General features: G+C 39.1%; 1 protein-coding gene across 6 annotated transcripts in view; it reads right to left on the minus strand.

Moving 5' to 3' along the window:
• The window catches only part of ptprfa (protein tyrosine phosphatase receptor type Fa), a 151,839-nt gene that overhangs the window by 33,068 nt on the left and 100,507 nt on the right, over positions 1 to 18,264 (minus strand). For 4 of the 6 annotated variants that reach the window (XM_061078475.1, XM_061078473.1, XM_061078474.1 and 1 more), the window contains 3 exons: positions 14,079 to 14,160; positions 10,467 to 10,679; positions 2,305 to 2,468 (listed from right to left, as the gene is read on the minus strand). In XM_061078475.1, the coding sequence (XP_060934458.1) occupies positions 2,305 to 2,468; positions 10,467 to 10,679; positions 14,079 to 14,160 (459 nt within the window). Of the gene's footprint in view, positions 1 to 2,304; positions 2,469 to 10,466; positions 10,680 to 13,747; positions 13,784 to 14,078; positions 14,161 to 18,264 lie in introns of all 6 variants that reach the window. The other 2 variants (XM_061078477.1, XM_061078478.1) reach the window with 1 other exon arrangement.

Consider the following 18,264-nt stretch of genomic DNA (forward strand, 5'->3'; position numbering starts at 1 on the left):
GCGGCAAAATCTTTTAAAGAGTATTTATATAAATTACCATCTTAACTTTTGGTGACTATGCGTGGTTAGTGAGCCCATCTTGTGCTGTAATCTTGCAGGCAATATAATATCTAAGAGCTCAAACACTGCACTTCACATCATATAAAATAAAGTAGGTCAGCTTTGGTGGGAAAGCAATTAATTTTATATATATAATAAATTGTGTTTATTTATATATTCACGTTTAACAGATTAATGGAGAAGCAGGAGGAATATAGGGTTTGTCGGAAATGGTGTAAGTCAAGATTTGTACTTTTAAAGTCTGATTTAATACTTGGCTGACATTGGCATATATGGAAAAGAAAATGAGTAAATGAGTGGTGAAATGTAATGAATGCATACCCATTGAAACTAAGGTGCCATATGCTTTTTGATCCATGAGAAAGACGTCAGTAAAAAGTCCTGAACTTTGGTGGATTCAACACATGATGACTTGTCCCCTCAGAGTGAAGGGTCACTCTGAAGTTATTTTTACCTATGATGGAACATGTTCTTCTATAACAGTGCTTCCATCAATAGGGCAAACACGAAAACTGAAGCTGTTCTTGCTTATCATAATGAGTCAACACCTTACTGAGATAGATTTAAACCACATCGTGCTTTTTCTGTGAAAACTACAGCTTAATATTTAAAAAAAATATTTTCATAAAAAAGCTCCATGGGTTGAGAATATTCTCCTTCATAGAAGAGCAAAGCCCATCGGCCCTTTAATTACCCATCAGCAGAACTCTAAAATGCATCATCATGATGCTTAGCATATTATGGGGTATAAATACGTTTTATCTGGATTAGTTTTGCGCCAATATAATTTTCCAGTATAATATAGTTCATCAGCGTCTTCATAATTCAGGTTTCTGCATCCGTATTACCTCTATACAGATAGATCACACAACTCATGCAAACTTTAAGGCTTGGAAGTCAATTTTCATAGTGTGCTGTAACAAATGGAACCTGTTTGACTGGAAGATACGAAAAATACATTTAAAAAGCCATATTAGTAGGACCATGTTGGCAGTAATGTAATGAAGAGCAAGTGACTTATGTCAAAAATGCCTTCCTTCCCAAGTGAACAAATTCTCAACCATTAACAACCATTAACAACCATATGGATGTGCCCGTCAGCTCAGTCAGCAAGTCCAGATATTTCACCCAAGCATAAGAAGCACAAGCCAACTGTTAGCCTGGAAAAGCAGGACTACAGGGCAGCCACTTGCTCCGATGTGTCATGGAGGACCTTTGTCCTTGGGCCCGCTCAGCCAAGATGAATGTCTATCTGAACTCTAGAACCATTTCTTGCTGCGTGCCTCTTCTGTTATTGTCATCTGCTGCAGTGAAGAAACTGTTCCTGGTCTCTCTCTGTGTTAAAATGATAGTCCATAAAGATGACATGAGGAGCTTAATGAGCATACACTCCCTGCTATCTTATTTTATAACAGATGACAGAAGAGCAGCATTGATTTGTAGATAGTAGTGTTAAATGCTAGACACTTCCGGGGAGTGAGAGGGTGCAAACATTCTCACAGCTAAAAGTTTGCTGGGATATTAATTTGTTGAACTTAGTTTATTGAAAATAAATGTTTCAGTAAACATGGATGATGTCTGAATTTTATCAGAGTGGTTTGTTTTACTGGCTTGTATTAATATTCATTATTATCTACTGAGAAAGATTACACAGAAATTGGTTAGCACTATTTAAATGATTAATAAAATATAAACTATGTACATCGTTATTATTGCAGCAACACCAGTTCATATCAAATTTATTTCGCTGATAGAGACCAGTGCTTTGATGCCAAGTAATTACACTGCTAACCTTTGCAAGTTGGACTGATGTCATCGCACCACAAATGTTGCTGCATGTCCACCATTAAGTGATGTCCTTGCAGCTGCCCATTGCGATATACACTTCCTACCCAACTCAACTCAGCTCAACGTCAACTCATCCAAATCACTACGTTGTCTTCTAAATGCTATCCAAATTCTTTACACTCCAGATGCTCATGATAATGTGGCCATTCTTGGCTGAATCTGATGTGATTATGTCATCCACTGCAGGTTGGCTATCAACATCTATAGTGAGGTTTATCCAATCTTGCCAAGTTTTTTCACTCTCTTTTGTCATAGATATGTGACTTATTAGTTAAAATGAATGTCCTAGTGTTTCTTTTTCCCTTTTCCTTCATACAAATAAAAACATACTTTTAGCAAAACTAGCATTTATTATAACAGTGTTCTCAGTATTGACAGTGTCTGCTCTTCGCTCACCTTTTGAAGAGTAGAATAGCAATGACTATGATGATGATGAGAATGACAGCCAGGACTGGACCCATCACCCACAGCATCTCTGGGTCCTCAGTGTGTCGGCTCATCCCACTGTGGAGCTTCACCATGATGGGCTCGGAGAACGGGCTCGCTGCAAACATCCTCTGCTGCAAAGGACCAGGGGATGATTCAGATGGTCAGTTCGCTTACAAAACAGCAGAACTGATTCGATCTTTTGGGGCCTTACTACATCATCCTAAAATGATTTTATCAGCTACAACAATACTTCTAGATTTGAGGTTTGTTAACCCTGGTTGAACATATCATTAGTAATAATGTGCTCGAGTTGAAACAATGATCAGCATTTATATGAGTGTTGATCTCAGTTACCCCAGGCTGGTACGTGGCTTTGTATTCTACATAGTGACTGGTGTTTTTTTTATTCTTTTGTTCCACATAGTTTGCACCTCTGGAGACATATTGCCACAAGTCATTAAGTCCTGGGAACAAGATACATAATTTGTGGCCTTGAGTTATGAATCTGCTCTTTAATAACCAGACCTGGCCAACTGGGCTTCGGTTTGACACACACTACCTGCACTGAATCTGAGGCCACACTGTTGTGGAAATGTTTGGACTTTAACATAGGGCCCTATCCTCTATCCACTATTTAACCATGTTTTACGTAATGTGTCATGGCGCACGGCTAAATGCCCAGTGTGCAGGGACACCTGAATGTGCGTACTTGAAACCTCAGAGACAGGATGCGCCTGGTGCATTTGGAAACGGAAAGATTGAGATGTAGCCAACTGGGTGTGGGCAGCAGGATATTAAGACATAGTTTTATACTTTTATCCTCCCCTTTAAGTAAGTTTATCCTCAGAAAAAATATGTTTATTTGGAATGGTAGATAGATAGTTTACAGATTTGCCTTGTGACAGCCCCAGAGTCAGTGGATACAGTGTGGGTCAACCTAAAGCCCATTACAGAGGCAACATCATGTTATTAAGTGAATTATTTCCTCTCTCATCCAAGCAGCTTCCTCAGTTAAGTTGGCCTGGTCTTATTAAGGAACAGATTCACAGTCGTTGAAACAAGATAATAAGTCGTAGCCACGAGTCAAGATGTAGAAAACCAGATCCTATGTACTTCAAAACAAACTGCTTTTAATCTGACAAAATAGATATATCTGGCACTGCAGATAATTCAAATGGAACTGGTCAAAGGAGAGCAATGATGCTCACAACCCATGCAACTAATTGACTCCCCCTTTCCAGAGACAGTTGCTGAGGCGAAGCCTGTCCAATAGGCCTTACCCACTTAAAAAATTAAGATCACATAAAAATAACATACAAACAGATAAAAACAAAGTCATAAAATAATGAAAACACTAAACTGTGACAGAAAGTTAAGCATGATCCCCCATAAAATAACAAATTTAGTTTAAAAAATAAAAAAAATAAAAAATGTAGCTCTATGAAGCAAATTGTGATTTTGAATATCTGCTATATGAAAACAATTTTATTTCATTCATTGATCGATTAATAAAAAATAAAACAAAGTCAAACATAGAGAATGTGGTTTGATAACATTATGTTTTATGCTGTCTCTCTTGCTATTCTATTCAAAAACTTGAGTCAGAATTGAGCAGCATATTCTTACTTGAGAACAACTAGCCAACACAAACAGTTCACTTCCAAGAGCAAACCAACGGGACCTCTCCTCCTTTCTTTCTATCATCTCCATAACATAACTGTTATGGAGAATTAACTGAGGAAGCTGCTTGGATGAGAGAGGAAATAATTCACTTAATAACATGATGTTGCCTCTGTAATGGGCTTTAGGTTGACCCACACTGTATCCACTGACTCTGGGGCTGTCACAAGGCAAATCTGTAAACTATCTATCTACCATTCCAAATAAACATCTTTTTTCTGAGGATAAACTTACTTAAATAGTTTGTTAATTTTTGCTTTCCCAAAGCAAGTTAATAGTAAACAGTATAAAAGTGGAATATAAAGACATTATTAATCCAAAAAATAAGCATCAGTATGAACAAAAGTCTGTTCCTGTGATTTTTTCAAAAATATATCTAACTGAAGGGAAGAATCACATTTCATTTGTCCCATTGTGCTACCATCTCGCCATGTATATGCCCATATCTTTACAACTCCAAAATAGAGTTTGTATAAATCAGACTTTCTGTGTCAATTCTGTTGATAGCGATATCAAAGTTATCACTGCATCATTTCCTTTCCAGGAAAACAGATATCCAGTCTATCAAAGCTCTTTTTTTAGTGACGATTTAGTTGCAGTTTTGTAGCTAGTAGAAAATTGGCAAGATGTTAAACATTAAATAGAAGTTACATGGATAAATTTGGTGTAATTCACGTTTAGTAACTGTACTGCTTGTCACTGTATGTTCTGCGAGACGAGGGTACGAAGTTGGACTCTTAGTGAATGATGCTATAAATATCCCTGGGAGCCTGCCTGGGCTCTCGCGTAAACACAGTGTAATGTAAGCCCAAGACCAGCTCTGCTTCCTTATTGATTCATTAATTTCAGCACATTTTTTCACTCTAACATTCATTTCCAGGGGGTTGTGATATCAGGCTGACAGCTGTAGATGAATTATGCATGAACTTTGGGGCTTTAAGAGATCTGTTAAACATTCTTCATGTAGTGGAATGCTAGAATAAAACAAATGCTTTTTGACATGGTGTGACCCAACCCCCTTCCAAACATATCAAACTCTTCACACACATACCCTGAATCTAATACATTTTGAAAGGTATATAGGTTTTCCCTGCAGTTGGGATTCAGCATTGTAATCCCTATGACAATCAATATCTTGTAATCAATATGTTCTAGCAGTAACTGTCATACAAAGGTCATGGACACTTGACTTATGATCATGCTTTTTTTTCACATCAAACAAAAAGTTGTGTGTCTTTTTGTTGTGGGCAGTGAAGTGCATGCAGCAGTGATTTGCTTGTGATTTCATCATGAACTTCGAACAGGAGCAGTGAGCACACACCAAATTCTCCTTTACAGAATTTGGTGTGTGTTTTTTACTGTTGACGAGACCTGAGCCCGGGGCTGTGTTCCATACACCAAATAGCAGTGGACACACTTAAATGAGAAAGGTGTGAATATGCCTTTCCTTAACAAGTGCAGTACAGTATTGTGATACACATAAATTTAAAAGAAAACATCACCATCCTGACTTTTGGAGAATCTGTCATATTTATGTTTTTAAAAAGGTGACAGAGTTAAAGGTTGAGAATTTCTGATCAAAGTTGTGACACACATTACTATAAAACTGTATTCAGATTTTTGGAGCTTTTGGAGGTCTTGTTATCGCGCTTCTGGATAAACTAATGCATGAAGTCAAATATACCAAATTAATCCACAGACAACAAGATTTCTACTCAGAATAACAGTGATATATAAATGCAATAGGGTGCAGTCAAGTAACTTTTAACAGACTCAAACATTTCTTTTTGGAAGACTGAACACAAACCTTTACAAAACTGTTACAAGTGTTTAGAAGAAACCTAGAAATCCTAACTGCTAAAAAGTGAAGGGCTTGATAATATGTTCAGCTTATCTGTCTTCCCACCTTTTTTCAACTTTCTTTTCTCTGGAGCAGTTTTGGCACTTTTAGCCAGGTACCTCCCGCGAGTCAGAAAAGAATTGGGGATGATGCTACTTCTGCTAGAGAGAGGAGGCGGGTTGAAGAACTGTCACTTTAATAACAGTGGGAGGATGAACACTTTCCTATTGTTTCTTTTGTCCATAATCTCCTCCTAAAAAAAAAAAGAGGACCTGTATGAAGTACTGTTTCTGTTTCGCAGAATGATGAAGATTTCTCGCCTCTCTAAAACAAACTGGATGCTATCCAGCACGCTCATTGTGTTTCCCACAACCCCCAGCCTTCAGTCTCTGACATTCTTCTCTCCTCCTCTCTCTCTTTTCTCAACTAATTTAAGTAGCTCTCATCCTGCTTCATCAGAAACTCTTACCAGCATCTGCAACATTCTGTCTCCAATGATTCTGTCTCTCAAGTACGTTTGTGAATTCCCCTCAGCAGCCCACCACCTCCTTAAACCAATCCCCACCTGATCTTATCCTCCCATTATGCTCCTTCTCTTGTCTCTTACTCTTCTCCTCACCTCTCTGTCAATCGTACAGGGCTTTGCGTTCAGAGGAAACCATTCTTCCTCCTTCCTCTGCAGTAAGTGATCCCACTATGGCCTTTTTCTTTTATCCAATCTCACACACCCCAGCTTGTTTACCAGCAGTAAGAGCCACAGAAAGCTGCAGTGCCCTTTTGCTTTAGTCTCCAGCCTTTCCTCTCCTTCCTTCCATCTTGATTCTTCCCTCTTACTCTCTTCATTTCCTTTCGCCTCTACTCTGCCAGCAGCAGTAGAAAATAAAGGCTGGGCTTACTTCCCATGTTTTCAATGAATGTGATTAGGTGTCTATTTTGGTACAGGCATGAATCACCTTCAGCTTTTGTAATTTACTGAATCTGGGCTCTGCTGCTGTCGTCTTAACACAATGAAACACGTTGTCTACACAATTGACAAAAGCTGTAACTAAGGCACTATGGGGAAATAATATAGCAGCCACAAGCTTTCATACGTCAGCAGTATTCAGTACAGTACAAACACATTGATGAATTTGTGTTGATTTGTGTGTTAATGTATTGTAGACACAGTATGTCTTATCTGTTCTGGCATTTCAGTTTTTTTGTGTTTATTGCCCTGCAGTTTGTATGCTTTTACCAACCAGTTTCAGTTCCTCCAGGTTTTTCTGACACATTGCATTCACAATAATATTGTCATGCCCTCCTCCTCACCTGCCTACTAGGCTCTCTCTTTCTCCTTCTCTCTATCTCTCTCTTGGTGTGTAGGTGGCGTGGCTGATTACAGATGTGAACCTGGTGTCCTTGATTGACCAGCTGCCTTTATAAGCTCCACTACTGCTCTCAGTCTGCGCCGGACTACAGACTCAGTATATGTCAGTTCCAGCTTCCGCTATCGTACTATTAAGATTCTGAAACGTCCTGTTAGTTCCGTGTCCTAACCTTGCCTGTCTTCCTGCTCAGGACCAGCAGCTGGATTATTGCCCCGACTCCAGCTCCAGAGTTCTACCTGCCTGCCTGCCTGCTTGCCTACCTGCCTGCTTACCTGCCTGTCTACCTGCGTGCTTATGTTATTGGACATTTCCAATAAACCTCAGTTGACTTCACTCCCGTCTTAGCCTCTGCCTCTGTGTCCAAGCCTGGCCCTTAACAAATATGAGGCCACTGTGACTTTTACCTTCTGACCACTGATCTGGTTAGCCTTTAAGTCCAAGTGACAAACAGTCAAAGGCTGACTTAAGATATCATGTTCATGAGGCTAACATTTTTTTTGTGTTGCCACCTTGACCTTCAACCACCCAATTCTAAATAATTGATTCGTGAGTCTAAGTGAATATTTGCGCCAATTTGAATTGAGTCCAATTGAATGTTTGTAATGTGGTCTAAAGACACATTACTCCTAGCCTTACGTTGTCATACTCATAATTCTAGTCAGAATGAGTCTGATACCGCTCCATTGGGCTGTGATTATGGGGCCTGTTTCAACAGAACCAGGAAAAAAAATGCCTCTTCGTTCAATTGGATAGACCTACAACCAATCAGAGCAACGTAGAATGTGACGTATTTTAAGGGAGAGTGTTGGGGAGTAACGGAATACATGTACCGGTGTTCCAGTTTAACTGGCGGCCAGATCAACTGGCGATTTGTTTACCTTTTTCTAGATGTTGATGGTGGGTTGCAGTGCTGTTCGCAGATTCGTCATTTTCACAAAGTGCCTGTGTGTGAAGTTCGGTGATCTACTGAAGGTCTCGCTGAAATAAAAATCCTACAAAAACCCTTCACGAGTTCATGTGTCCGTGTCAGCATCACGTTGAGTCAGCAATATAAATTAAATGGTTTAAAAAAATAAGAAAATAGTACAAAAATCTTGACCGGGACTCGAAACAGCGAGCCGAAGCACTAATAACTTCTGGCCTGATGACGATCTCGTTACGCCACGGAGCCGCTGAAATTTCCATCGGGGGCCAGCTGATAAATTAAACTTATTCCGAATCCCGTAGGAAGGACTGCAAAAACATATTTTCGATCTACAAATGCCTTGATCGCGTTTCTCTGTTCCTCTTTCAAAATGAATGCGCTGTCGATGTCTTCTAAAACAGACTCAATGGCAGCATCTACACATCTCAGCTCTCCAGCGGCAGGCATGTTTGTTGAAAACGAATTCAACCCAAGCGCTCTTTGGTGACGTGGTTGATTACGTTACTGTTTATCATCTGTCCATCTTCATATAAAGCCCGCCCTGACAATTTGATTGGTCCGAACAGCTTCTGTTCGGGCATAGTTTCTCCCCAACGGAGCGACAGGCTACATTCTTCCATATTCTGGACCAAAACCTCCTCCTCAGAGTCAGCACATTATCATGAAAAAAACTACAACGACAAATTCCTGATCAACGGAAGAAACGCACTTAAAATTAAAGAGGCACAAGTTACTGTGAGTGACAGCAGGGGTGATATCATCACTGGCTGAGAGGTTTACCTGCAGATGCATGCATGACTCAAGGATGTAATTAGCACCCCTGCAAGTGCCTGAAATGCGTGTTTTGCTGCTACAGGCTCTCCTCTGCAAAACACTAAAGGTGGAAGTATCGTAATGTGATCTGCAGGGTGCAATTCAGTTTTTACACAAAAAGGTTTCATCTGGAAACTTCAGCAAATGCAGACAAAATAGCAAGAGATTCCCATATTAAAGCCCCATCCCCCCCTTTGTTCTCTGGTGTGGTTAAATGGTTTATTAAAGGTGAATGGTGCCATTTGTAGGCCCTGTCTTGATTAACTATTTCTGGCCCTGCTGAATACAAGGCAGTAACTGCAACAGCATAATTGTGACTAATGCTTCACTTTGCCTCTCTCTCACATGGTCACAGCTACAGTAGCTGGGCTTTAACTACAATAGAAATGCAAAAGAGTATGTGGCATGAAATAATTGGGGTAGGAATGGTCAGAGCCCCTGTGGAAAAGGATTTATTATTATAGTCCTACCAAGACACTGTTCCTTGGTAGGAACAGTGTCCTAAAGATTAAGTTGAAAGAAGGACACAATGTGATTTAGGAATGCTTACTTTAGGCTTAACTGTCCATTAGGATGCGAACATCTACGTGTAACATAGAGAGTGACAGCAAATCTAGCCTTTCATGGATATGCTGTTGGAATGGGTGATGTGAGGTGAGGCAAATTTGGTCATTGCACATGTTACTCTGTTGGCGTTAGTATATTGTTCCACCTTCTGGTCTCCTGCATCAAGTCTACATTAAAATCTTCTAAATTCCAGAAAACGTCCATCACACTAATCACATCACATTAGTACTCTGCACTAATGGGCTTGGCAACATCTATCTTCCAATTCAGCCCTCATTTTTAACTCAATTACAGTGTTGAGATACTGTTGTGGTGACAAAACCTGTACAGAAACAACCAGATTTGCCAAACTAATCAGATCTGCATTTGTGGTAGTTCCCACGAAAGGATCACATTTTGCTATGATGACACACACAATTGCAGTGGTCTCAGCATTTGACTTAGCCACAATCTGATCATGGCTGTTTGCTGAGCAGATTCATTTCTACTACTGCTGTTTGCAGTGTGAGCAGTACTCATTCCTCATAAGGCAGATGTGAACAATCCATCATAAGCTGTCATGAGGCTATTTTAATGGCATTTACGTTTACATGTTCTTCACTGAGGCTCTGCTGTGAGAAAAAAGAAATACAACTAAAGTTCACCTCAAATAAGACCAGTCTATACTCATCTACTCCTGCCCTCTGCAGCTGTACATTGATCTTTCCTCTCACATACTGTATTTACCATAGAAATGCTGACTTTTGTAAATGCTTTTGAGGATTGGACCTGGTCAAAGTTCACCAAAGAAATATAAGAACTCTACATGGCTATACACCATTATTAGGAAGGAGTTCCTGGCATTAACATATGTATTCAGGATTAACCACTGAAGTTTTAACATTTAAGATGCTACACATGCTCATATATAAAAACATAAAACAAAGAAGTCACTCACAGACTCATGGTCCGTCAGGTCAGCCAAGACAAAGCAGCGATACTGCTGCTGGCCTGGGAGGGGTTTGTTGTAGTAGCCATTGTATTTCTTCTCATCACCCAGAGTGAAGATCTCAGGCAACACGTCCAGCTTGGCAGTGATGTAGGGTTGCAGGAAGTCCTGGCTCTGTCTTCTCTTTCTCTGCAGTTTGCTGTCAGCACCAGCCTCCAGGATCTGCCAGAGGGATGACACGTCATTCAACTTTGGAACTGACATATCATGACCATGAAAAATAATACAATGTGACGGCACAAAACTGATCTCTGTGGAGACGTTTTCAAGGTTTTGCAACTAGAACTTCTTGGCACTTAGCACAGGAAAAAATATAACAAGATTTTCACTTAAACAAAACAATATGAAGTCACTATCTACTGGTGAATGGGGTAACACAATAATAACAGAGCCTATATTGTCCACTGAAAGTATTACTGAAGGTAAGTGTGGCTGTGAAGACAAACCCAGAAACTATTTTAAGTTACTGCTGACTATAACTTTTCTATTGCTGCGGCTTTAAATCAAAAGTATTTACAAAATAAATTTGACTTTTATGATGAAGTTATGAAGGACATGCAACATGTTTGTCGGGGAGCTCTAATTTATTAGTCTCTTGAGAATTATGAAAATAATCCGCTATTATGACGTGTGTGTCTGCCCCAATACTGTGTGTGTATTACTGATTATTTAATGGACGAACATATCCAAATCTGAAATTGCAATGAAGCAACAATTATTTAAAAAATGAAGTATACATTCATTGCATCAGTTGAAAACATTATTGTGATTTGCTACCTCCCTTATGTGTACCCAGTCATGTTTGTTAATTACAACCCCTCTAATGTTTGCAGAAGTATATTGCTGTTACCAAGAAAAAGAAAAACATGTATCTGATTACAATATGAAAATTTCACTGGATATTTTCACATTTCTATCACAAAAAATTTCAAGTAATAATGTGATAAATTTCTAATGATATAAAGCTTATAAACCTATTACAGTACAACCCTATTTCTGGGCAGATGGCACTTTGGTGGATACAAGACAATGAATTATGAGACATGTAAGAATTTGTTGAGTTTAAGGGCCTTTTGTGACCTTCAAAGGGAGTGCAGAGGGTCATGGCTTCATTACTGAAGATCTGCTGGTTCTTTTCTGTCCAAGTATGTGTGTCTCTGTCTGTGTACGAGGGTACAAAGGCTCTCCCATCTCTGCACAAGACATCTGAAGCTCTGTTAAGAGTGACAGTTCTTGGTCGCATCTCTGACAAAGGCCCTACTCAGATTCTTCTTCCAATATTCATAGTTATTGAGGTCACAGTACTCCTGGGAACACTCAACTCTTATAAATGGTTTTATAACCTTGCCTTCAATTGTGCCCCACCACAATTTTATTACAAAGACAAAGGGCTTCCTGGATGTCGTGGCTTGGTTTTTTAAAAAACCTGTGACTTGTGGGGCACTACATACACACATGTATCGGATTGGTACCCTCAAAAGTCTTGGGTTCCACGATAAAAGACTGTATCAATAAGGTCCAGGCATTTTTGGTCACCACTAGACTTTGATCCTTGATGATGATACCTTGAAGTCTTCAGTGCTTGCACATTTTACTAGCAGGGGGGATTTGGCTTTTAATTGTCCACCCATGCAGAGATTGCACACACAATCCAAAAGAAGATTTTACACTGTTGTTATGTGAAGCAAATAATAGAGTTTGTGAAAGCGGGCTGAGATGTTCATTATGTTTAACAACAGACAATAGGTAAACCAGTAAATAAACTTCACCCTGCCCCCCATCCATGTTTGATTTTTTTCTCTCAAAATGAGCACCCACACAATACCCTCATTACTAAGTAATTGGCACAACATGAACCTTGTCCTATAAAAAGTAAGGGTTTTCAAAGACGGGGCGTCACATTATCCCCTCTGATTGCTGGGAGCTGCAACACTGCTTGTCAATGACAAACCAACACATTTTGCCTCGGAGCTGCAGCCAGGATCAAAGAGACATGGCGCAACACATATATCATAACCAAAGTGGCCAATATTTAGTTTGTAATGTAATATTTAAGACATGATTAACAGCAAAGTTATACACTCATTATAAGTATCCATTTAGACCTATGATTTAGACCCTGTTCAGATCTGGTAGTAAATCTGTCCTAACAGATACGATCACAAGTGGCCAGCACTAAGTACGTGTGTTCACACCTTGCATTAAAATGCATCCTGAATGTGACTCCTGTCACCACTTGTGATTGGATTTCACTTTCCCTCACCATATGCAAATTAACACATATGTCATTTGTGTTAGTTGAGAAAAAATCATGTTGTTTTGACCCAGTCTGAGTTTACAGATGGGTCCAATGTCACTGTTTGTGGGTGTCTGCGTGTTTGCATGAGAGAGGGAAGAGTCAGGAGTGAATCTGGTGCAGCTGCAGTGAAGAAAGATTTAACTTATTTAAGAAAAGTATCAGTAAAAATACTTAAAATAGGTTCATTTCATAGTGAAACTGTAGCAGGTTAGAGGATGTCAGCTGAGTAGGCAGTCCTTCATATGTGGCCCGGGACACATTCACACTGCAAATAGAATGTGGAGGAATGTGGTCTGGCGTCATTGGATCGCTATACGATCTGAGTCTATTCACACGAGTACTTAGAGCTGTCTGATTGGATCACAAAAATCCCATGTTAATGCCATGTGTGTACGGGGTCTCAGACCACATTCGGAGGTGGTCTGGGACACATGTGTACACCTACTACATTGACCTGGTACAGTTTCATAATGAATAGAAGTATTTTGAGTGATGGCCCAATTCCATTAAGCTGCTTTGTTTCACCAAAGTGCTATTGTGCATGATGGCTCATTATCACAGCAATGGTTTAGTGTACATTTAAATATATCAGAGGAATGTTTTTCCTACAAACCAAAATGTCTGTGTATATAAAGGTCAACTATTCTCATTGGTGTCACTACTACACTGTCAAGCAATGCATGGAAAGCAGACATGATAAGAAAACACAGGATTTATTTAAAATGTTGCTTTGCAAATAGAAAAGAAGCTATGCCTTCAGCATGTCTATTAAGCATCACTCATTGAAAATTTGACTCATGAAAGAAAGTGTCAACATTTTCTGTCAGCTTCAACAGCTTTATTGTAAGAGTATTAGATCAGTTTAACAAGTCTGTCTCAACAGCACAGAACACTTGCAAATCAACCCGATGAATGGACGGGTGAACATTACGAGGGTGAGCCTTTTTTGCATACTCGACTCCAGCAGCTCTCTATAAGACATGTACTCTACATATGGACAGGTCCCATTAATGAGAAACAAGAACTCCACTCTACGAGAAAAGACTTAGTTTGAATATGTTTGTTGTAACAACTCGTTCTTGCATGAAGTCGTATTGGTTTTGATGAGAAACTGAATTTGAGCAAAGATTGTTATGTTTAAAAAGAAAATTTTCACCATGACCACTAGAGGCCTGACCCCACCTCTAACCAGCATTACCTGAAAACAAACTGTGACTGTGAGCTCTTGTACATGACTAGTAGACAAGAGCTCATTCACTCACCTCATGTATATCCATGTCTTCTGGGCTCTCCCATCTGCTCAGAGAAGTTGGGGTGACAGGGACAACCACTACGTAGTACCACCTGTATCAACACAGAAACTCAACTGTGTCATGTATACACATTTAAACACAAAGTTTCATACATTCCATTTGCTTCCATTTTGGTCATCTATTGTTAATGTGTGGACTATCATTCACTCCCCATCTTTGCTAAATACCAATTTTTGTTCTGGGATTAATGAAAAGGTCTGTGACCTATTTCTTAGCTGAAAGAATAAAACAAATAAATAATTTTTAAAAATGGAATCTTAAATCCTAAATTGAATCAGCATTTCTTTTTTTCTAAAAAATATTTTTATTAGGAGGTAAGGCACAGTAGAACAAGACTCAATGTCAAATTTACATTGAGTATCACAAAATCTCTGTACGACAATTAACAATATATAGAGATATTGACACCAAAAAAGAAACACTGTGCATCTCGATGGGTTAAGAGTAAGATATACAGTCTACCTCCTTGGATGTTTTTCTTAACTAAAGGACCACATGAACGTGGTCCTGCGAACAATACATTACAAAATTCAATGAAAATAATAATAATAATGATAAATAAATGACTGAAAATTCTATTAAGTAATAATTAAGTATTAAAGCTGCACAGTATAAATAAATTAAAATTAAATTAAAAAAAACAATAAGTAAATGAACAAATAAAAAAGGAAGAAGAAAGAGAGAAAAGAGAGAGAGGGGGGGGGGTCCGTCAATCAGGGAGCAGGGACTGGAGAGAGTGGAAAAATGTAAGAAAGGGAAGCCACTTATTATAAAATTTGTTAGAGCTACCTTTCACTGAATATCTGATCTTTTCCAGCTTTAGAAAAGACATGGTGTCTTTGAGCCACTGAGTACTAGAGGGAGCTTTAGTCGACTTCCAGTGGAGAAGAAGGTGGCGTCTTGCCAGTAAGGAAGTAAAAGCTAAAATGTCTAATTGAGTAGAGGTAAACCGGTTATGGTTCTCTGGGAGCCCGATTATGGCAACATGGGGGGGGAGACTTTTATAGTCACTGAAAGTATTTTTGACATAATAATTCAACCAAAAGCGAGAGAGTAGCGGACAAGAGTAGAACATATGGGTTAAATTGCAGGATGAGGCATGACATTTGTCGCATTTGTCAGTGATACTAGGATAGATTTGCGACAGTCGAGCTTTAGAAAAGTGGACTCTAAACAGTACTTTAAACTGTATAAGTGTGAGATGAGCTCAGGATGAACTTGTGTAAATTTTCTTAAGAGAAGTGTCCCACCAGTCATCCTCCAAGTTTAGATCCAGTTCATCTTCCCAAGCAGCCCTAACTTTAGTAACTGGAGAGTAATCAAAAGACAGAAGTTCATTATAAACGATGAGATGAGTGATTTTTGAAGTGGATCGTGGTTTAAAAGCACCTCCCACTGTAGGGTCGGCGGCGAGGAGGGAAAAACTGGAAACAAAGCTTTAGCGCAGTGTCTAATTTGAAAGTAACAAAAGAGATGAGAAGTTGGGAGATGAAATTCTCCTGAGACATCTGTAAAGCTGCGAAAAATACCATTCTTGTAAAGATCTTCAAAACATTTCAGGCCTTTATTATGCCATGCAAGAAAGGTTGAATATGTAAGCGGAGGTCGAAATAAAATGATTGTTCAGTAAAGGAGCTAAAGTAGATGTTGACTTAAATTTGAAGTGTTTCCTAAACTGATACCAAATTTTACGTATGGAGTGAACCACTTGATTATTTGTAAAGCCAGAGAGGTTGGATGGAATAGAAGAGGTAAGTAGAGCAGGTAAGGAGGATGAAACACATGACTGTGCCTCCAAGTGACACCATGGCAGATTCACTGACTTGAACCAAAATGAAATTTTTTTGAATATGTGTCGCCCAATAATACAGTTAGATTGAATTTACATCTCTGAAGTGTGGATTTGCGGATCCTAGGAGCCTTTCCACACCATAAGAAGTCAGAAATAGTTTGATCAATTGTTTAAAAAAACTGCTTTGGCAGGAAAAGTGGGAGACAATGAAACAAAAATAGAAATTTGGGCAAAATGTTAATTTTAACCGTGTTAATTCTTCCAATTAGCGAAAGAGGTAAGCTCTTCCATCTTTGGAGGTCAGATTTAATTTTAGACATTAAAGGTGAGAAATTAGCAGAAAAAAGAGAGTTTAACGTTCTGGTTACGTTAATCCCGAGGTACTTAAAGCCAGTTTAAAAAGGGACATCTGACTGTGTGAGCTGTGATGCTGAAGCATTGACAGGATAGCATTCACTTTTAGAAGTATTCACTTTATAGCCTGAGAATGATCCAAATCTCTGGAAAGCAGATAAAATTGTGGGAATGGAAAGGACAGGATCTGAGACATACAACAATAAGTCATCCGCATAAAGTGACGAATCAGCATTTCTGACCTATGTAGCACCTAGACCAGGCGTCACTAGTAGGCGGACCGCGGTCCGCGTCCGGACCCATAAGCCGTCCCGTGCGGACTTGGACCTACAGCCAAAACAGATGGTTATAATTTAAACCCTGACAGGGCGCTTCTATTTGTAACCGGCGCAGCTCTTGTAGTCTTTACGGTAGTGGTTCAGCAGATGAGGAAACGCACAGACCAATTGCATGAGAGTTAAGCCATCCCACGTGATACTACAGCCAATCAAGTCTGTGCATTCCAGGCGATTAACATTGCGACTCTACAGAGCAGACAGATGAGAGAGTTAGAGGCAAGTTACACATGAAAAGACAGTAGAAAGAAAAAGAAGAATAGCGATACAGGTAGAGAAAACAAAGGGAGAGAGACAGATGGCTGAGCCAGAGAAAGGGAGAGAAACAGATGAGTGAGACTGAGAAAGGGTGAGAAACAGGAGTGAGACGGAGAAAGGGAGAGAAACGGATGAAAAAAGTGGGTTAAGATGTGTTGAGATTTATTATCTGTAAAATTGGCTAAGACTTTTGGGTTGGGGTTAGTCAAGATGTGAAACAGAAAAATTTAAAATATAGCTTTTGCTCCCTTTATTTAATTTTTCTGAAGTTAAGCCCTTTATTTGAACATGCAAAAATTTCACATTTTATTTGTTTTCTCTTATTTTGAAATGCAGCCCTACTTTTATTTAGTTAATGAGAGAACAGTATACATATCTGCAATCATACATATATGTTCAGTTCTACAATACGTAACAATAAATATTGTCAAAACGTTTTCCGAATCGTACTGAATTCATTTGATTGACAATCAGGTAGTGAGTACATGCAGATGTTGATACAACTACTAGGCTACTTAAATATATATCACACTAAATAGTTAGACATTATGATCTTCTGGACCTTTGCTTCAAGAAATTTTCTCTAACTGGACCAATTAAATTTTAGTTGAATACCCCTGACCTATACAAACTTGTGATGAAAAGTAGAAGATCTGTATCTCCTGAAGAAAACAGGTCTGATTGCTGCATCTGCTGCTGATGCCATATTATCCTCTTAATACACTGTTTTGCATTGTTGATAACAAGATAATATATCTTTATATTTTAGTCTTCACTATCTGGGTGTATAGTAACAAAATATACTAAGCAATTTTTATTTCGTATACCATCACCTAGAGGTGAAACTCCTTTAAAACTGTTAAAATATATTTCAGTCCATAAACTTTGATAGAAGCATTTGAGAGGTATTGAATGTTGAATTGATTTAAGCACACCCATACAGGTTTGTTAACCCATTGGGAAAGACAATACATGAGTTCTCAAAACAATGTGGGTGAGCAAATTCTAGCAAGAATTAAAAATTGTGGAAAAACACATTTCCTGCTGAAATCCAAAATAAAGTGCAATATTTGGTCATTCATGTCGGGGGCGGATATGGCTCAGGAGATTGGCGATCTGTCTTCCCCATTATGCATGCTCAAGTGTCCTAAACGGTAAATGGTTTTGTATTTATATAACGCTTTTCTAGTCTTGATGACCACTCAAAGCGCTTTACAGTACAGTTTTACATTCACTCATTCACACACACATTCATACAGTGCATCTATTCGCAGCACTTTGTTTTTCTATGGGGGACCATTCAGGGTTCAGCATCTTGCCCAAGGACACTTCGGCATGTAGATGGGTCAGACTGGGGATCGAACTGCCGACCTTCAGGTTGGAGGACGACCACTCT

This window comes from Limanda limanda, chromosome 9 (assembly GCF_963576545.1).
Source record: "Limanda limanda chromosome 9, fLimLim1.1, whole genome shotgun sequence".
Lineage (NCBI taxonomy): Eukaryota > Metazoa > Chordata > Actinopteri > Pleuronectiformes > Pleuronectidae > Limanda > Limanda limanda.